The sequence below is a fragment of the Pavona decussata genome, unplaced genomic scaffold (assembly GCF_977016875.1).
Source record: "Pavona decussata unplaced genomic scaffold, jaPavDecu1.1 SCAFFOLD_84, whole genome shotgun sequence".
NCBI classification, from domain to species: Eukaryota; Metazoa; Cnidaria; class Anthozoa; order Scleractinia; family Agariciidae; genus Pavona; species Pavona decussata.
The window spans coordinates 5712107-5733569 of record NW_028145502.1 but is presented as its reverse complement, the minus strand read 5'-3'; the positions used below and the strand labels follow the sequence as shown (position 1 = coordinate 5733569).

General features: G+C 37.0%; 3 protein-coding genes across 3 annotated transcripts in view; 2 read left to right on the top strand and 1 right to left on the bottom strand.

Moving 5' to 3' along the window:
- The window catches only part of LOC146475627 (uncharacterized), a 140937-nt gene extending 137172 nt beyond the window's left edge, over positions 1-3765 (top strand). Inside the window, exons 10-13 of the mRNA XM_085116025.1 lie at positions 1033-1104; positions 2464-2538; positions 3225-3299; positions 3411-3765. Coding sequence (XP_084972151.1) covers positions 1033-1104; positions 2464-2538; positions 3225-3299; positions 3411-3648 — 460 coding nt within the window. The 3' untranslated portion in view covers positions 3649-3765. The remainder of the gene's footprint in view (positions 1-1032; positions 1105-2463; positions 2539-3224; positions 3300-3410) is intronic.
- LOC146475625 (uncharacterized) lies at positions 2468-18111 on the top strand. The gene is made up of 6 exons (XM_085116054.1): positions 2468-2538; positions 3411-3604; positions 6930-6982; positions 7244-7369; positions 9154-10807; positions 16077-18111. Exons 1-6 carry the CDS (start codon positions 2468-2470, stop codon positions 16442-16444), a joined length of 2466 nt encoding a protein of 821 aa, XP_084972180.1. The 3' UTR covers positions 16445-18111.
- LOC146475626 (uncharacterized) lies at positions 12600-13436 on the bottom strand. Its single transcript, XM_085116005.1, has one exon. It carries the CDS (start codon positions 13380-13382, stop codon positions 12600-12602), a length of 783 nt encoding a protein of 260 aa, XP_084972131.1. The 5' UTR covers positions 13383-13436.
- Positions 18112-21463: the final 3352 nt, after the last annotated feature.

The following is a 21463-nucleotide window of genomic DNA, read 5'->3' as shown; positions in this document are numbered from 1 at the left end:
TCTCGACTGCTCTTCGAACAATTGTTGCCTGAATATCCTGGCAATTAAATTTACGAGCCGTGCTATTTTCTGGATGGCCCACGATAACCTATTGACATAAACGAGAGAAACTAAATTGGGCCTAAGTGGACTGTTGATTTAAACGACAACTGACAACAAGAGGACGCGAGCCATGTTGTTTACGTAGATAACCTCTGTAATTGTCCTTTTTTCATAAAGAGGGAAATCCATAAAACTTCTCATTACTTCCTGTACTAGATCTATTGAAGGTTGCAGAGTTTTTACTGTCTGCAAGGACAATTTACCCGTGCTGTTATTCCGTTAGCGTATGTTTTTGTGGCAGTTTACGTAGTACCAGTATTCACCGTCCACACTAAACGCAGTGAATGGTTGGAGATTTTGGAAAGTGTCTATAGGGTCGGAATAGCATGAACAATGTGTGTGCGATCTCTAACATTATCATTTTCTGATTGCAAGTGGGTTTCTGAAGCAGCCTTTTACAATATAGAACTCCTTTTTGACAGTTTTCTCACACTTTTTCGCCTTAAAGTGAGTATTGAATTAGAAATAGTTACTACCTTTCAATATTTATTTAATATGCTTTTTTTTAAGTGTTTTTGTGTTTTGTTTTATTTTCTAAGTTGTTGTTGTTATTGTTTTTTTTTTTTGTAAATAATGTCAATTTGTGAGAGTTTAATCATTAACTGACAAATACTGGGAAAGAAAACGCATAGCTTGTAACCTAGAAACTTTGAAACTGCATTAATGTTTGTAAATTATGGTTCACAGCATAAATATAAATGCTGTGAATTTTTGTACCTTGCATTGAAAATTATTTATAATATTACTAAAAAAAAAAACCCGTAAATGACAAAATCAACCCTAGTGTGTTTCTAGCAAATATCAATCATAGATCTCACTTAGGTGTTATTCTTAAAGTGTTTTTACAATGTTTCGGGTACTTGGTAGCCTCTTGTTCGATAATTAAGCTAGATTCGCACATGTGCAACAAAAGTTTTTTTTTTTCGGCAGATTACTGTCAGATAATCCTATACAAGCCATTGGACCTCGTGCATTCGTTGTGCCACAAGATGTTCTTTCTATGTGAGTATATGTTGGAAGGTCGTTAATTCCGCTAACATTGTCCACAATGAAAACATGTTCCCAATAGTTCTGGGCGCGTAATTACTATTGAAAGAAAGAAAGCTCTTCCCTCTTGTGCACTTTCCGTTGTTGGCGCGTGAGAGTCAGCTTGAATTGGCCAATAAAAGAACCTCATGTAATTTAAACTCGTGCAGCCTCCCAAGGTGGTTTCCGTCAAAAAGGCCGAACGTAGGCGAAAATCACCGGCAACTGAATTTTCTTCCAATTTTCCTTATGTAAGATCGCAGTGTGATCAACATGAAAGGTGAATGTTATGGTTAAGTTTTGGCGCTTGTCGAAGAAGTGGATGAGAATTTTGATGCGAGAGCAATTTCTGAGAGAAGAAGGAAGCGATTCTCTAGCATTCCTCATTTTTCTGTATTTAAAGGTAAAAACGAAACGAAACTGCCGGCTTTAAACAGCAACAAATTCCTTCTAAATCACCAACAAGACCGAAGACAACCTGACGTTTAAATACTGTGCCTGGGTTTTCTGTGTTAACTGTATATATGCAAGTTTCTTAGATATCTCTGCTCATGGTCCAAAGAAAATGAGGCAATCAGTCATTACTAAATTTTACCCACTAATCCTACTTGTCCGGGGCGCCCAACGGTCCTTTTCGACAGTAGAAAGACTTTATCGCTCCAGAGGTTCGGCTTACATTGTAATAAAAAAGGTTGTGTTTTTCATCGGAAAAGACCTTTGGGATATGGAAAATTAATCGTTTTAGTCTTGAAAGGAAAACAAAAATTCGTTTAAAGTGCTGAATAAGGTAAAGTATCCCAACAGTTCGTGAATTCGGCGGAAGGAATTTGTTTTACAAAAAAAAAAAAATCTACCACATAAAAATTAGGCTATAAAGGTACACAAATGTGTAAATGGATGACCCAAAACAAAGTGAAGGGAAAATGAAAAAAAGGTAAGCCACATTTCAAATATTTGCCGTTGATTATAATTTTCTCAAAAGGGGTTTCGTCGCCATTCGACTGACTAGTGGTAAGCTTGAGCGTCTCGCTTTTTTTCTCGAGAGAGCTACCCTGACTCACTCCCGCAAATTGTCTACTTTTATTTACACACACAAGTTAGAAACAATAACTCTTTGTCTCGTTTTCTAAAGAATGCATTAGAATGCTCGAATGATTAGGTGTCAACTTGAAAGCTTTTGATAAATTTAATTATTTGCCCAAGATCAGTTATAAAAACAAAGTTTCAAAGGATGTCGAATTATAAGGTTTGTCATCACCCCGTTACTGTTGTGAAAGATATTAAATAACATTTGATAACAAGTAAAACAACACAATATCGTTTTCTTGTCGTTAGATACATGATAAGGACGGAGTTGGAATTAGTAAACTCTACATCTCTCATTGGGGCAGCTAATCTGGCTACTGAAATGTGAGTATCAAAAATCCTGCTCCGCGTTTAAACGGTAGTTTTTTTTTTGTTATCAAATAGTAAATAGTGATACTCTTAATTAATAGATATTCCAGTATGACACCGTGTTTTCTAGAGGAGTTTTTGAACTTTTATAACTTTTTAAATAAATTTACCTGGAAACAATTCGCTATGACAGTTCAGTTTTCACTTATTTTCATCTCGCAGTGTCAACTAAATTATGGCACGTATTATTTTTTGCAGAAAAAGGAATCTTCCTGTTTTGAGAAACCTAAAGCAAATATGTTTCCAGTACCCTGTCACTCAACACTTCCAAATTCCAATTCGACCTGGAAACAGTGGAGAGAAGAGCCACTCCGTGGAGTCCACAGAAATTCCTAATTATTTATTTTATTTTTATTTACTTATCAAAGAGAACATCTTTGACGTACCATCTTTCTCTCAAGTGCTAATGTCATAGCCTTGATAGTCTATACGAGCCCCCTACCCCCAACCCCTTAATTCTGAGCAGAGAATGTAAAAAAAAAAAAAAAAAAAAAAAATAATAATAATAATAATAATAATAATAATAATAATAATAAAATAAATAAGCTCGGGTAAATGACGTAATGTTTTTTTTTTCAGTTCAATTTTGTGATTTAATGAACCCGTTGAAAAGCAAATAGCTATGTATGTACCTTTTGCAGAACTGTGAAAAATGGGAAAATAGGTACCATGAAATTCACCCGTGCAAATGGAAAAGTGCGCTGCAAAGTCCAGCTGTAAGTGTTAAACTGATTATTTTCTGAATATATTATTGAACAATTCTTAGCTTGATCGATTTCAGCTAAATATTCAATTATTTGTTTCCTTTTGTTGTGATTTGTTTGAAGTGGACTGGGGGAAGGCGAATCAGAAGATATCAACCTTTCTCAAGTGGTTATTACAACAGCTAAGAAGAGCATGAAACAGGCTTTTGTGGCTGCCGGGTTTGGAAATACATCACTAGGAGAATACAGACTCCTTCCATGCCCATCCGGCACGTTTTTAAAGTTGGGCATTCGTACCTGCCGGGAGTGCCCAGCAGGTGAGTCTCTTCAAGTGTCTATCTTGTATAGAAGATCTTTTTAAAATCACTGTTAAGTCTTTTAACAAAGTTGTTTCCTAAAAAGAGCTTATCATAAATGACCACCACTGCATTAAAGCTGGCAAACAACTGATTTATTATAACTGAAGACTTTGACAAACATTTATAATAAAAATTAGCGATTAGGAAATGAACGTTTCGGCGACTTTTTGTCGTCATGTATATTACGCTTCCCTTGCATATTTATTGGTAATGTCGGACAAAGTGGCTTCTAAACGTCGGATTTCCTTATCGCTAATTCTCGTCTTTAAACAATTGATTAATTTAAAATCAAAAATGCTGATTCATGAATCTTTCATTCATTCATTCATTCATTCATTCATTCATTCATTCATTCATTCATTCATTCATTTGTTCGATATACGCTGCTGTTTTGACTATTTAAATGTGGCATCTTTCGCTGGTTGTTCATGAGTATTCCGACATTAAATGTTTGCCCACTCCCTGGAATACTCTGTGTCCGGGTTATGGCATGTGCCATAAAGGCGCTCAGCAGAACAACCTGATCATAGGATACTGATCTAGGCAAGGTGGACATACGGTTTACAGGAAAAAAGTAGGAATTTTGGAAGAGGGGTCGGGAATGTGACACATTGTCTTATTACGTATGGTTTAAAACATTTTCACTTAGCTCGGAAGGCAAATGGGGCATCGATTCCCCGGAAAAGTGATAAAAATTAAAACAACAACAACAACTCTGTTTAACAGCATGGATTTTCAAGGTCACTTCCTTGGCACAATTCGACCTAACTACTCAGAATAAAAATAAACAAATAAATAAATAAATAAACAAATAAATAAATAAATAAACAAATAAATAAATAAATAAATAAATAAAGAGATAAATAGAATTAAAGTCCACTTTATCAAGATTGCAGAACACAAAAGATATATGTTCATAACAACTAACCTTGACGGAGTGAAATGTTTATTCAAAGCGATCCAGGAAAATGCATTCGAAGAATTGTTAAGATTTATATCTTTATAGCTTAGGCTTCAAAATTTGATACTTAGAGAAGGCCATTTGGATGGACCAATCAGATAGGAGAACGTGACCGATTGAGGTCATGACATGGGTTCTACAAGTAACCGATAACAAATTGCCTATCGAGTAAAAATTGACTATAGAGTAGACTTCCGCTATCTCCAACAAACAAGGGAAACATTTTTTTGTTCCAGACATACAAGTTTGAGATGCCAGTTGTAACTTTACTGTAAACCCTACCATCCCAAGGAAATGGTTTTATTTTCAGGACAGGGAGTGTTTACTGTACTTTCTAAATACTCTCAATTTCCCCCCAAAAAAAGCATTTTCACTTATCTCCATGAAAAGGAAGGGAACATTCGTTTGTATTTTTGGATGGAATAAGAAACCGAGACAATGCGAGCGCTTCCAGAATGAAAGTTAGAATTTTCATGTCCGCACTTGATAAAAACAAAATAGTGGATTATTTACAGAGATGATTTGATCATAGAATCATGCTCCATAGGGTATCATAGTTTGCCGCCAAACACAGAAAATTAAAAGCATTGTGCCTTTTGGAATGTCAAATTCATACTTAGTACACTGACAACCTGATATAAAACCACAAAGGATTAAGGTTTCCTGTTCTTTACTAAAGGCATACCTTGCATGTGTTAAATATGATTCATTGGATGGATGTATTTTTTTAAACCAAAAAAGATGTTTTAAAATGTACAGTTCTATCATAACGTTAATGAAAGCTTCTTCCAGTGATGCTCAATTTTTATTGAAATTGAATCTGCAAAATAATGAATGCTGTCCTGGAAAAACTTCGTCTTAAAGGGACAGTATCACGCTATAATTATCAACACACTGAAAATAAAAAAAAAACGCTATTCCGTCGATAGCAGCCAAGATATAACGACCAAAATTAAATTAAAAGAATAGTAGAATGCCAAGAAACTATCATCTGGAAGACGACCAAAATAAAGATGGGTTCAAATTTGAAAACGTGAGGCCAACCTTTTCCAATAATTTTCGCTGTCGTAACACGTTAAAAATCGGTTGTACTATATTTTAGTTCAACCTTTGCGTCAATTTTTTTTTAATTAGCGATTTAGAAATTAACTTTAAGACAGTGTTTAAAGTTTAAATTTAGTGAATTTTTGCCCGAAATCATGATAACTCCCATGAAGCTGCCCCTTTAATTTATCTAGTGTGCTTCACAAATCACATTCTTGACTCCAGCATGTTATCTAGAGGACAAAACTTAACGCGCGCAAGCGTTATTTTTGTTCGTTACACATTGAAGTGAATTTACTTCTCAATGCATTAAAGTCAAATATTAAGAAAAATAAAAAGGTCTTTTACGCCGCAAAATTGTAATAACATCGACGCAAACTGTAATAAAGTATTCAACGCAAAATGTAAGAACTTTTCTGACGCATAATGTAATAACGCAAAATGTAATAACTCACGAATGACGTGTATAGTATTTCGAAATCAGTATCATGATTCAGTGTATATTCACCTATGCATAAATTGAATAACAGGAGTACAGGTTTTATTCTCCACTCTTAAAAGTTTCAGATCGGGGGACTGGTGTTTTCTTTCCGTATCTACTTATTGTGGCGCTTAACAATGTGACTTTTAGGTGCTACGCTCCTTTAAAACAGTCACTTTTGGAAACGTAAATGCATAATAGACATAAAGAGACTCAGTTAAAAAACTCTGTAGATCGGACTCGGGCACAGCGAAACCTCTCTTTACGGACACCTCTCTTTTACGGACAGTTCACTTGGTCTCTGAGAGACCGAAATCCATCTAAGGCCTACTTCTCTAAAATTGGCACCTCTATGATACGGACACTAATTCATGTTCCCGCGGTGTCCGTTTTTAAGAGGTTTGACTGTAGTTATATGAGGATGAAACCCCTTCGTAATCTATCACCATAGAGTTAATGTTCATGTGCTTCGAATAAGTGACCGCGTTGTTATTGAGGGCTGAGGCGCTTTTTGGAGGGCGGCGCCTATTTTTCGAGTGCCACACGAACGTGTATAATATACGATAGAAATTGTGACCATGTCGAGAGTCCCTGCAAAATGCAATATTAACGCAAAATGTAATAAAGTTTTCAACGCAAAATTTAAGAACTCTTCTTTTGAATAAGCGTAGCACCAAAAAGTCACATTTTTAAACGCCACCATAAGTAGATACCGTAAGAAAACACCAATCCTCCGATCTGAAACTTTTAAGAGTCGAGAATAAAACCTGTACATCTGTTATTCAATTTATGCATAGGTGAACGTACACTGAATCATGATACTGATTTCAAAATACCATTCACGTCATTCGTGAGTTATTACATTTTGCGTTATTACATTGTGCGCCAGAAACGTTCTTACATTTTGCGTTAGTATTACATTTTGCGGCGTAACAGAGTCCTTTAAATTGCCTTGATTGATTATACAAAAATGTCATGGAAGCTCAATAACTATGGTGAGCTGCTCGTTTATCGCGTACCACTTGTGTGACACTCCTACTATTTCCCTGCTTACCCTAGAAAGCATGGTTAAGGCTTTTAAGCTTTGAATATTTTTTGTTTAACATTTTAGGAGGTCATTATTCGGACACTGAAGCCTTTGTCAGTGAAAGTTGTTTACCATGCCCTAACGGAACTTTTGTGTCTGAGAACGATGCGCCTGGGAAGAGCGCTAGCGATTGCAAAGCCTGTCCTCAAGGTAATACCATTATCTTGCTAAAATATCGAGAGTGTTTAAAGGAATTAAACATCTACAGTGAAACACAAGGCATGTAGTAACCTAACCCAGTCTAAGATTCCAAGCCCTGGAGAGGTTTTGGGGCATTGTCCCTTCTTTCACTTGTCCCGACGCATGGATGAAAAACCAAACGTGTCGCTGCAGAGTTTACTCATCCCTGGCCAAGAGACTCAAACGTTGGCGCTTCCTTTTCTTTCGTTTTTTTCCGCTAAACAAACGAACAATTGTCCTTACGGGTAAAGATTGAAACGATTTGCAAGCATGGGCAACTTTCAACAACAACAAATTAAAAAAAAACAAACAAACTGGAAACAACAAAGTAGTGCATATGAGTACACTAGTTATGTAAGGGTTATTGGCCTGGAACGAGGGGATATCTGATGTATTCCCCTTGCGCCCGAGGGCACGCCACGAGGGAAATATATCACAAATCCCCGAGGGACAGGTCAATAACATGCTTATTTTTTCTGTTGGTGAGGTTTCCTTAATAGAAACAAAGACCTTAAATAGTTAAATGCTTATTTTATAACAGGTCGAAGTCTAATACACAACACTTTTTGATGACAGTTGTAGGCAGTGAGATTTCGGCTCTGAAGATGTTTTTCTCAACTGTTTTTTGAACTTTGGATTATTCACACAAAAATATGTATAAACAATTGCTTTTGTCTGCTGGTATACGTGGTAAACACTGCATTCAGTACACTACACGTGGTTGAGCGGCTGTTGTTAAATTTTGGAAATAGTGTGCAGTCAGCTATCGTTCCGTGTGGAAACAACGATAGGCGGTTGTGAAGATGAAGTCTTTTTAACCAAAAACTTCCTACACTGTCTTTGCTGAGCGGATTAGTGACCGTAATCCTGCAAATGTAAAGAAAGCTAACAGTGGCACAGTACGAGTATGGAATGAGTGGCCTGTTATTAAATTACTAGTAGTAGTAGTAGTAGTAGTAGTAGTAGTAGTAGTAGTAGTAGTAGTAGTAGTAGTAGTAGTAGTAGTAGTAGTAGTAGTAGTAGTAGTAGTAGTAGTAGTAGTAGTAGTAGTAGTAGTAGTAGTAGTAGTAGTAGTAGTAAAAGTTATGTTCTTCCTTTTTTCTTTAATAGTAAACGATTAAGCACTCGTTGAAATTTTTGAGAACACTGAATAAGGGGAATAAGTCGAGCGGTATATGACGAGGGAGGGGGGAGATATATATTTCCCCCTCGTCCGTTGTTATCAGTTATTGTTTTCAACCCCGCCCTCCCCTTTTTAACCAAAGCCGCACCCAGCTTTTCAGATAGTTAGTAATTGACAGGGGCTATTGCATATATTCAACCGAAAAGAACAAAGGAAACCGAGCCAACCGAAAAATAAGAAATATTAATTTATACTGCGCTAAATAATTCACCTAATATTTTTGAAAATTCAAGGTGGCTCCTAAACCCCTCCTATAACATCTTTTTTTAGTGAGTTTGCAAGAAGGTGCGTATTGGCATGCTGATTAGAATTCCATAGTAAAACGTTGGGATCATAAAGCTCGTTTTTGTGTTATGCTAACCTAAGCTGAAACAAGGGATGTTTTTAACGGCTATATTTTTGTTATTGTTGCTTATTAAGTCGAACAATTATGACTATGTTTGCACCATTTACTGATAAAGAATAGCAGTACTTATCGATCAAATTATAACTGAAGAGAAAAGCTGCAAACCGTTATGAGCGACCTCAAAATCACAAACAGACATAGAAGCAAAAAGCTATACATGCATAGATAAGGAGATTAAAAACTATACTTTATTTTTCGTTAACAGGAACTGATTCTAGCTCTTTTGCTGGATTTCGAGCTTGCAAATGCCTGCAGTCGTTTTATCGGACAGATCTGTTTGGGGAATGCAAACCATGTGGTGCTGATGGTTTAGAATGCGCTGATGACTTCGCAACTTTAAAGTCTGGTTTCTGGTGGTACTGGGAAAATGAGACACACAAACATCTCTATAGAAAATTCACAAGCAATGTCCTTAATGTTACCGCTGAAGTTAATGCACACGTTAATGGCTCGCTACCCAATCGGTCTTTAACTAAGTACCCACACGCTGTACCAAAACCTCATAGATGTCCTCGCCAAGAATCTTGTACTGGAGGTATAGATTCTAACTGCAGCACTGGATACAAAGGTCCGTTGTGTGAAGTTTGCAGTGATGGCTACTACAAGCAATTTAAAAGCTGCGAACTGTGCCCAACAAAAAAATGGATGATCGGGCAACTTTCTATCTCAGCTGTAGTCATTCTCATAATAATCGCTATCCTGGTATGGTCAAGCAAAAAGAAAAGCAAAAAGAATTTCGGACGTTCTTCAGTAGACATTGTTCTTGGGCGGCTCAAAATCGTTATTGGTTTTTACCAAGTAACGTTTGGACTGCTTGAAGCATTTGCATACATTGAATGGCCCGACTCTCTTGCCCTCATCGGAACATATTCCCAGGCTTTGCACTTAAACGTGTTCCAGATTGCGCCTGTTCACTGTCTCTTTCCAGAATTGAAAATTGATGCATTTGGGGATCTTTTTTCCATACTCACGCTAAACGCTTTAGTTATCATCCTGTCGATCTGTGTTTACGGAATCAGAAAGTTATACCTCAGATTGCGTTCCACCTTGGATGACCAACAGAAAGCCCTAAAAATGTCTCAGACAAAAGAGTTCATCTACAGAAACGCTTTTTTCATCCTTTATGTTACCTACCTCAGCACGTGTTCGAAAACAGCAGCCGTACTGCCTCTCGCTTGTCGCACGCTTTGCAGTGACGATGAAAAGGATGATTGTACCAGATATTTAAAGGCGGACTTTGGCATAAACTGTGATAGTTCAAGATACAATCGTTTAGTCATCGTCGGATACGTTGCCGTCGGTTACGTGCTTTTCCTGCCAGCAGCTTCATTCCTCACTCTCCTCTTGAGTCAACGAAGGTCGCTGCAAACTATCCGAAACGACGACGAAGGTGCCGGTGAAAGTTGCGACGACGACAATGAAGCAAAAAGGGCTGAATTGCTTACGGGATTACGATTCCTGTTTGAAAACTACAGGCCTTCTGCATGGTACTGGGAACTTGTTGATACAGTGCGCAAGGTTATCCTGACATCTGGTTTAATCCTAATCGGCAGTGAGAGCAGGTCCTATGCAGGAATCGCTTCCATCATGTCAGGTATCTATGCAATTGCCTTTGCCGTCAAAAAACCAGTGGTAGATCCGTTCGAGAACAGGTTAATGCTAACATCTTTAGTGGTTACTTTCGTCAACTTGGGAATAGGAGCCGTGAGTAAGATTCCCAGCGAAAACATCCCTTCATCTGTGGATCATTCCGTGGATAAAATCATGTTCGAGTTACTGGTGGTTGGAGCAAATGCCTCAGTGATCCTTCTTCTGATTGGTAAGTGCCTTTTTGCAAGTCATCTTTTATCTAATTCAGCCTGGAAAGAGAGGGTGGGGAGACTGATCTAGATTTAGCTCGTGACGTTTAAAATACGAAAGCAAACACCACCAAACTTGGTGACTTTTCCTAAGATGTATCAGCTTACAATCTGGTATAACAGTAGTTTTATCAAGTGGATTGCAGTTATCATGCCGACAAGATATTGACAACATAGTCACCCAGTATGCTTTGCACTCCACGACAGGGAAATCTATCGTTCTCTCTTTTATAAAAATTCAAGGGGTTTTTTGTTTTTGTTTATTTATTTATTTATTTATTTGTTTAATTTTTACACGATGGAATGAAATTCTGCTGCATCTTGCCTTATACAACACCTTCTGGATTTAATTCACCATCAACACACTTTTAATTTACCAGTGGTTTTATTTGATGGATTAATTCATCATTGGAACATCTTCTTTGATACCCGTGTGTAGACACGATGGCCCGTTGCTGGGCAACTTTCCTCCGCGACGCTGTTCTGGTCATGTGATGTGGTTAGTCTCGAAAATGGCATCCGTAATAATAATTTATGTAGATATATTCGTCTGACGTTGTTCCAGGCCAATATCCTTATTGTTCGTTTGTCATTTTAATTTGCATAAATTATAACTCTTTCTCTGCATGAAAATCTAACTGGGAGGGGATCTAAGGCTGTTGTGTCTCCCGAGTATCCCCTAGCCAGAGTACGAACATGGCGGAACACAGGCCAAGGAACGAAAGGAATAACTGGGTTGGGTAAGCTGGTGTCTTTTGATCTGCTGTAGCCTCGAACCTATGGCTTTTCCGATCTCCTTCAAGTACGAATCAATCAGTGGACCACACATTTCCAATTGTTTCCGACCATTTCCTCTAAGAGCGAATCCATGTTTGTCATACCGTAATTCGGCTTGCTTTTTGCGCTCCTCAACGACTTAATCCAGCTTCGCTCAATGGAGAACTTTAATTTGATCATTGAAGTATTCCAAAATGTTGCTCCTCTCACGGTAGCTCTGGGACGTGCCCTAAAATCAAGCATAGAGCTTTCGTTCTTGTCACCCGCCAATCTCGTACTTAGAGTCCTCGGGCTCTTTGGCCAGCGGTCGGTTGCCAGGAGAGACTATGGGGAACTGTTCCATGTTCCAGATTTTCAAGACACCCCAAATAAAACCTATTTAAAGGTTTTATTTTATGGCGTCATGGCTTGTTGTGTAAAAGGATGTAAAATGTTATTGTCTTATCCTGTACGAATTCGGTCATGCGATTTATTTAACCGAACGTTGTATTTGGGCGAACCCCTTGATGCCATTTCTTCTTGTGGTCTATGGCCGTCAAAAATTAGGATACCCAGTAAAACATGTTTTTTTGTTGTTGTTGTTGTTGTTGTTGTTGTTGTTGTTTTTTTTTTTTTGCAACTGTACTATTTATTTTTAAAAACCAACAATATTACAAAAAACATTGGCATGTTCCAGTTACATCAAGCAAATAATTACCAAAGGAATAACATCAAAACAAAAAACGAAGACTATGACAAAAACATATAGAGCGTGTAAAGTTAAGCTTAAACAGATAAACAAACAACTAATTAAAGTAGAAGAAGTGGAAAAACAAAAACAGAAAAAAAATATATAGAAAGTGCATAAAATCCCTTCATCGGTTTGAGTTGTAAGTGGCAAGCGGGCACTAAAACTGGTTGGGCAGCTAGACCACCCGCCTCAAAAAAAAAGAATAATTAATTTTAGAGATAACTAAAGAATAACACAGTTACTCATCATTCTGTGGCATCCAGTGGTTTTCCGCAAGGCCAGAAGTCACCATTCATATACAGCTTATCCGGCTGGCTTCTGTTAAAAGAAGCTCTCATGCCATTTCGTCGTGCCTCCTTAAATATTGCCATCTGATCCTTTCTGCGCTTGATGATTTCCCGAGGAAGATCGCGGAACATCTGGAAGTTGCTCCCCTCAAGGCGCCGTCCCAAGGCGAATATTTCTTCTACATCTTTGAAATGAAGGAACCTGGCAATGATAGGTCGCGCATCTGTATCATTATTTCTTCGGCTAAGACGGTGTACCCGTTGGATTTCGACAGTGTGGGCGTTTCGAAAACCAAGTTCTTTTTCCATGAACTTTCTAAGGATTTCTTCGGTGTCTTCTTCGCGTTCTTCTCGAATGTTAAAGAATTTAATGTTCTCGCGCCTGGAGTAAGATTCGAGGTACAGATTCTTTGATATGAGGTCGTTTATTTGGTCGCGCAGCAGCCTTTCTCTCTCCAGCATTGAAGTAATTCTTTTATTCTGCTCGTCAAGCTTTTTCGATAAATCTTCCTTGTATTCTTTGCATTTGTCACCGTTGAAGCTGCATGATTTCTGGAGTTCGGCGATATCTTTCTTAGCAGTTGCTTGAAAATCTTCCAGTTTCGCAGTCCTGACTTTCAAATTCGCTAAGTTGGTCTCAATATTTTTAACGGAGCATTCAATAGTATCCAGTGTGCTCAGCCTAGCGAGAATAGACTTCAGTTGTTCTGCAATAGCCTCTATTTTGTCGAAGGCCTCCATAGTTTCGTCTTTCGCTTCGGGATCTCGGTTGCACGTGTCTTCCACTTCTTTAAGCTTTTTTTGAATCAGGTGAAGCAGAAGGTTCGTCATTAGAACTTGCAGAAGATCTGTTTCTGCGTTTTCGTATGTAGTTGGATAGAGTTTCAGCCATGTGTTGCTTCAAAAACAGCTTTGAGGGCGGACGGTCGGTAGCGAGCTCCTTACTCCGCCATCACTCGACCCATTCCCCCAAAACATGGTTTTAAGTATTCGATATCCATACAGATATTGAATAATATAAAATATTCCATAAATATCTGCATCGTGTCATGTATTGAGGGCTGAGAACACAAATACCATAATAATGGAATTTCTACTGTTAATCTTTTTCGCACGCTGATGACAACTGAATTTAGACCGTCAAACAACATCAAAGCCGTGGTTGACTGAGATCCTTTTTGGCGGCTTACTACAGGTGTTGCACTACGTGAGCGGAATATGCGCGCTCTCCCAACACGAAAGCATCCCACGCATGCGAAGCGATGCGAGCTTGCGACCACGCAAGCAAAAAAAACAAAATGGCGGCTCTGTGAAAAACCATTTTTCCTGTATTTTGAGTAGGTTTCAGAGGTGTGTTCAATAGCTAAATTATGTTTGGGCTTGAAAACTAAAAAAACGTGTTGTCTAATGGTTGCTGGTCCTTAACAGCCTTGAAGCCTTTGCATAGCTGCCGAAAATCCCTGAACACAAAGGTAGAATGCGCTCACCAGTTGGAGCGCACGTGCACGCTGCAACCCGGGTTTTCCCTGAAACAACCATGCGCAATGGCTTTCCTACCGTAGATTGCGAAAACCATTTTTTCTCGCTAAATTTCTACAAATCTAGCCGTACAACCTACATTCAAATATTTGCTTTACTTTAGAAAGTTTCAAATAAGGCAAAATTTCAAAATCTTGTCATTTGCCAAATTTCTACCTGACAGAGGTTCGTGCTCTTACGTACCTGCAAATACGTATTTTTGCCCACTTTCCAAATCCTGAGATTTTAAAGTAGGGTAGTTCGGCCAGATTTAGAATCAGACAACTCTAATGACAAACTTTATTTCTGACTCAAAAGTATCTCAATTGTATTTATTGTGCTAAAAAAATCACAAAACATCTCCTCCTAGCGTTCTTCTTAAGTTTGATTCAAGGCCTTCTTTCACACCAGAAAACTGAAGTAAGCCACGTCAAGTCTGCTCAGTCCAGTCCTTCGCATTTCGCGTGCCTGATTATAGATACGGCAAATACAATTTCTCTTTCTTATCCTTACGGATGGATACTATCTCTTCTTTGAAACAAACGATATGTGGGCAAAGACGGCATTCTGTTAAGCCATTTCTCATTAGCTGATCGGACAGCGCCGGGTATCATCCGAACATTTCTAAATAACTTTCAAGTGATTCCAATCTCTTCTAACGATCACAAGACCTCTAGACAAAACTGAAGAGCTACAAGCCATCAAGGTATCAACTACACTGTAACTGGGTAGTTGTTCCCAATAAAAATCTACAATGGCCATACTAGTACTCAAACAAAGGTTAGGCATCTCAAACAGGTAACATTTGATAAACGTTTCATAGCTATCAGCTAAAAAAATAAACTTTGCCACTTCTCAGCGGACAGTTTAAATTTTGGCCAATCCTCAGTTACTGTGTTTTCAAAAGGTAACACAAGTTTCCCTGGGCTGTCTCTGAGGAATAGGCCTTTTGCAACAGTTGATCACGTGACCAAAAATTGGCAAACTTGCCAATAGCTGCAGCTATATGAACTACAGAAATACAAAAAGCATATTTTTGTTAGCTAGAACACCAATTTTCAGACCAATAACCTTTAAGGCTGAGATTTCAGGACGATTTAAATGTTGGAAAAAATGTAAGGCCTTGTATGGAACCGAGAACGGCCTACTATTCAGTCACGTTTTACGTAGTTAATCGTACAGAAAGAAAGAGGGTGACAAACTTAGCCGGAATATACATTTTCAGACCAACAAAATGAAAGCGAAAGATTTTGTGCCAGTTTAAAAATTGGAAAATTTACAAGGATTTGTATGAAAAAGCACTAAAGCGTGACTGGATGGCAAGCTGGCTTTTTCTCACACAAATCCTTCTATTTTTGAACGTCCATAAAAATTTCTCTTTCAAAGATATAAGCCTGACAATTCGCATGCCAGGTTATTTTTTTTTTTACGCTCTTTTCAGTTTTGATAAAATTATTTGCTAAAGATAGGTAAATCATTGTGTTTAAGAGAAGTAGGTAACGTGATCAACTGTTGCAAAAGGCCTATTGGGGAATTTCCGTATTTCATTAATGTCGAAATAACGAATACGGGGAAAAAAAGAGAAGCAAACCGACGAGTATTGCGTAGAGCTTTTTCATTAATGGTGGCCGAGTTATTATTGTTTTCAAATATGTTAATAGGCCTTACTAACTTCATTTTAAAGTAAAAATTCAACTGAATTTTGCCTTTGCTAGCGAGCCTATTAAGGCTAATTTCCATGAAAATAAATTAATAATTTATCGGCTGCCATTTATGGAAAAGGTCTATAAGTAAAAGCAATGAATACCCTATGAGGCAGGTTCAAAGGTTTCGAATTTTTAATTTCTCAATCCTAGAAAAAGATTCTTTAACTGTCGTATTACAATTTAAGTAATTTAGTTTATTTTGTCTTTTCAGTCCAGTACATTATCTACATTTATCGTTACATCAAAGAATGGCGCAAAAATCCAAAATGGTCCCTATCTTGTTGCCTCGCCCTGTTGTTACCTTTGAATGAACTTCAGGGCGAAATTCGAGGATTGGCTGGGACTAACGTTCTTAAGCAACAACTTCAGACAGGTAGAATTGACATGCCGTCCATGACAACCGCCATAAAAGACAGTGGCGTGGTCAACTTCACCCTCGAAGAAGAGGAAGAATCAACTGAGAATCCTTCAAGGAAAGAGGACCAAGAACGGCCCGGCAACGTCGAATCCCACACTGATGTGACCGTCGTCACTATCCACACCGCCAAACCACCAAAATCATACGATACTAAACTTTGAGCAAATGATACGCAATCAACATTGTAAATGTTTTGCTGTGGTGGTGATTGTGCTTGTTTTTTGTTTGTTCGTTAATTTTATTTTGTTTTCTTTTACTTTTTATGTTCTTTTCTATTCACTTGCGCAAAAAGAAACGCAGCCTTCAGTTTTTAAATATAATTTATAGGGTAGAAGTGTAAAACGTGATCCAGGCGTCACTCCACTCTGAAATAATTGTATGATTTAAGTACGTAGAAAGAGCGGGGTCTAGATTACATTGCCAACGCTGTTACAAAAAAAATCTATCCGAGAGACATAGATACCTATTAACTGCTGCTGTTCTGAATTACGAGTCAGTGAGTGAAGTCCAAGTGAAATAATTTCAATAATCAATTAAGTGAATCATAATTATTCCTAACTAGTACAGTTATGATTACTGATCCATTAGTTCATGAGTAGACAAAAATTAAGCTATGATCCAACAGGATGAATGACTTTAATAGTAGCGAATCCCAATAAATAACAAAGGGAAAAGCAAACATTAAGGGGATAATAAATATACCTTCTCTGTGGCATGCTAATTAGTGAGTTATGGGATGCTACCTTCCATCAGAGTAAATCGCCTGAAAAATGGCTCATAACAAGAACGATTTAGTAGATAACATAAAAAGAAAAGATTTAGTAGCTACGAGATATAGTAGATAATATAAAAAGAAAATATTTAGTAGATAACATAAAATAAAAAAGAATTGGTAGATTACATAAAAGAAAGGATTTATTAGATAACATAAAAACAAAAGATTTAGTAGATAACATTAAAAGAAAAGATTTGGTAGATAACATAAAAACGAAAGATTTAGTAGATAACATTAAGAGAAAAGATTAAGTAGATCACATAAAAAGAAAAGATTTAGTAGATAACATGAAAAAAAGATTTAGTAGATAACATTAAAAGAAAAGATTTGGTAGATAACTTTAAAAGAAAAGATTTAGTAGCTAGGAAAGATTTAGTAGATAACATTAAAAGAAAAGATTTGGTAGATAACTTTAAAAGAAAAGATTTAGTAGCTAGGAAAGATTTAGTAGATAACATAAAAAGAAAAGATTTAATAGATAACATTAAAAGAAAAGATTTGGTATAGATAACTTTAAAAGGAAAGATTTAGTAGATAACATAAAAAGGAAAGATTTAGTAGACAACATTTAAAGAAAAGATTTGGTATAGATAACTTTAAAAGGAAAGATTTAGTAGATAACATAAAAAGGAAAGATTTAGTACATAACATTAAAAGAAAAGATTTGGTATAGATAACTTTAAAAGGAAAGATTTAGTAGATAACATAAAAAGGAAAGATTTAGTAGACAACATTTAAAGAAAAGATTTTGTAGATAACATGAAAAGAAAAGATTTAGTAACTAGGAAAGATTTAGTAGATAACATGAAAAGAAAAGATTTAATAGATAACATTAAAAGAAAAGATTTGGAAGATAACATTAAAAGGAAAAAATTAGTAAAGAACATCAAAAGAAAAGATTTGGTAGATAACATAAAAAGGAAAGATTTAGTAGATAACATTAAAAGAAACGATTTAGTAGATAACATTAAAGAAAAGATTAAGTGGATAGAATTTAAAGAAAAGATTTGGCAGATGACATAAAAGAAAATAATTTAGTAGATGAAAAAAGAAAAGTTTAGTAGCTAGAAAAGCTTTAGTAGGTAAAATAAAAAAAAGGAAAAGATTCAGTAGATAAATTCAGTAAAAAAAACACTTAAGTTCGTTGATTCACGTAGTTCATCAACTAAAGTGAATATTAATTCGTTTAGACACAGGTCAGACTGCACCCTTAATGTTGCCAGGGAAACGATACGGTGTAGAAGAGAAAATAGGGACCTCAGCAGAGACGACGACGACACCAACGAAAGCGGAACTTAAAAGTTACATTAGTGTTTTCTGAAAAAAACTCATGATGTTGTGTAATGTGGCCGGACTATAGGAGCTAACTTCGTGCAGGCGGTTTAAAAGTTCAGAAAGAGAAAAGAAAATTAATCATCAAGACATGCGTTCACGTTTTCCATAAAACTTTGAATTTGGTCATTTCACGGTGTTGTTTTGCAGAGGAAGGCAGAGAAATGTACGAAAGTGTATAAGGCACGTTCAACGTTTTTTTCCAATTAAGACTATTGTTTTTCTGACGTTCTCGTTGACGTCGTCGTCGTCGGTACTTAATCTCCCCATTAATAGATAACTTAGGTGGCCATTTGCTCATTGTAGGTGTTTGTTTACCTTAAAGCAACAATATAAAATAAGGAAAGTTTTGACCTATTTCTTGAAACAAGACGGTACAAAGCATATTACCGTGAGTGATTAGTAGTTAAACATCCAATGAAGTTGCTTTTTTTTGTAGCGAGCCACTGTGACTACCTACAGAAACGGATGCTAAATGAGGATCATGGCTAAGGAGTTTTTCTTAGAAAACGTACAAAAGGGCACAAATGCGCCAATACGTATGTTTCCTGCAGAAACGGAGGGAGAACTTACTATAAGCATAATTGCATATGAAACTGATAGTGTTAATGGACTCATTTTGTGTCCAGTCGTTAAAATTGGATATACTTATTATACAGTAAAATGTTTCAATCCACCAAAAGAGGCTGAACGTCTTGTCCGTATTATGAATTTGCCGGTCATATAAAGGGAGAGTTTACATGTCATTTGGTCTTACTGGGACCCAGTTAACTGTCCGTAATATCCCGCCTGGCATACAGAGGTGTCCGTATTATGTCAGGTTTTCAAGGCAGAGGCTCCAATGTAGGAATTAATAAGCATTTAACAGTTCGTGAAGACTGTGTTAATAACTCGATTACTCATTAAACAGCTCAGGTTCTTATGCAATTCCAACTAACATGTCATTTGCAAACGTGGCGGAACAATTGGGTTTTTGTAATTCAGTCATTCTGATCATCTATCCGTTTATTGGCTGGATTACTTTTGAAATGCCTCCTAGAAACCCTATTTTGGCGTTTGTTCCGTTATCAAGCATGTTTGTTGGAGCGTGTACAAAAGGCTCGATTAAGGGTTTTTAGATAACATTTGGTAATATAATTGTAGAAAACTAAAAAAGATAACGTTTGTCCAGTTACCAAGCATGCTTGCCGGAGCGTGTACAAAAGGCTCAATTAATATTTAATGCTTTTGAGATAACTTTTGGTAATATAACTGTAGAACTTAAAGAAGAAAAAGTTTGCTCAGTAACCAAGCATGCTTGCCGGAGCGTATACAAAAGGCTCCATTAATGCTTTTTACATAACATTTGGTAATATAACTTAAGGAACTTAAAGAAGACCACGTTTGTCCAGTTACCATGCATGCTTGCAGGAGCGTATACAGAAGGCTCCATTAATACTTTTTAGGTAACGTTTGGTAATATAACTGTAGAAATTAAAGAAGAAAACGTTTGCCCATTTACCATATGCATGCTTGCTGGAGCGTATACAAAAGGCTCCATTTTAGGTAACATTTGGTAATATAACTGTAGGAACTTAAAGAAGATAACTTGTAAAATAAGAGAAGCCTTAAATAAAGCCCGTGAACCTGAAGCTGCAATATTCACATGAAAAGTCTGTGTGCAGAGACCGGTTTAGACGTCTCCTTGTCATTTCTTTCAACGCCTCAAAGATGTTCGCAAAATCAGGCGCCTAGTCTTCTTCCTGTCTCACCAATGTATAAATGTTTGCATAAAATAAGTGCATTTTATGCAATGAATGATAATATATGTATCAAGAGTAAGAATGTAATACAGAGGGCAAAATTACTGAATGCTGATTTGTTGTAACAGAGGGCATTTTTCTTAATTTTCCTTTTCACCGAGGGCAAAATTACTTTCTCCTGATTGGCCGAACGGCGAAAATACTCGCTCCTCATTGACTGAGCACACCAATTTTATATTTTTGCTAGTTTCCTCATTTTGTGCCCAAAAACAACGAGTTCTTTGAGGTTCATGGGAGTTCGACTCTTTAAGCCAGATTGTTCGTACCAAAAATACATGGAAATCAAGTGCTGCAGCTAGAAAAGAAATTCGTAAAGGTTAAGTTTTCGTGTCTCTTACAAAAACAGCAAAAAGATTATTTGTGTCAAAGCTAAAAACTTGGATCGGATTGATATTTGTTTGGCTGAGAAACTGAAATCAGTCGACATGGCGACCAAGTGCTTTCACCTCGTTACTTCTTCTTACAACGGACGATAACCGAGCATAACAGTGTCCTTTAGATGGGAGGAAGGAGCAGGTCAAATTCAGTGGAAGAAATTACTCTGCAGGTCCCTTCTTTGGATAGACCGTTTGCTATTTTTGTCAATCTATGTTCGTGTGATTTTCAAGGGGCAGGAAGCTTCACAACGCAGGTGAACAATTAATTGATGTCTAACCTTAATTTTTATCGTTGTTAGTTTGCTCCTGAATTAAACTTGTATTCTCTCTTAATTACATCTGTTTAATGGTAACTCTTCTCGTCAGTTTTGTTTGTTTTGTACGCTACGAAAAAAAAATGATTTGTTTGTTTCGGCTTGCTTACGGTGACTGTTTTATGACTGTTTTACGAATTCCTTGATGGTTTTAAGAAAATTTTGCCCTCCAAGCGTAATTGCAATGATTCCTCGTAGATTAAGGATTAATTTTTACTTGTAATTTCGAAGTCTTCGCAAATTTCCCCTGTCGAGCAATTTGGGAAACTTTTAAAATGCGCTTCAAAATTAATCCATAATTCTACTCGGCCTCGTGAGAATAATACTACATGTTATACAGGAGAGTAAGGAAAACCATCTCAGTAGAACTGACATTCTAAGCTACATGATTATGTGAGTGGGTGGGAGGAGGGGGGGGGGGGGGGGAGGGCAAAAAAAATATCAGAATATTTTGTATACTGTAAGTAAATATCGGGATGGGCTATTTGTCGAGTTAAGGCCCGTTTTCAACATTTGCCCAACATTTGCTTAGCAAAAAAGTTGAACGGATGTTGGGTAAATGTTGGATGAATGGAGTGTT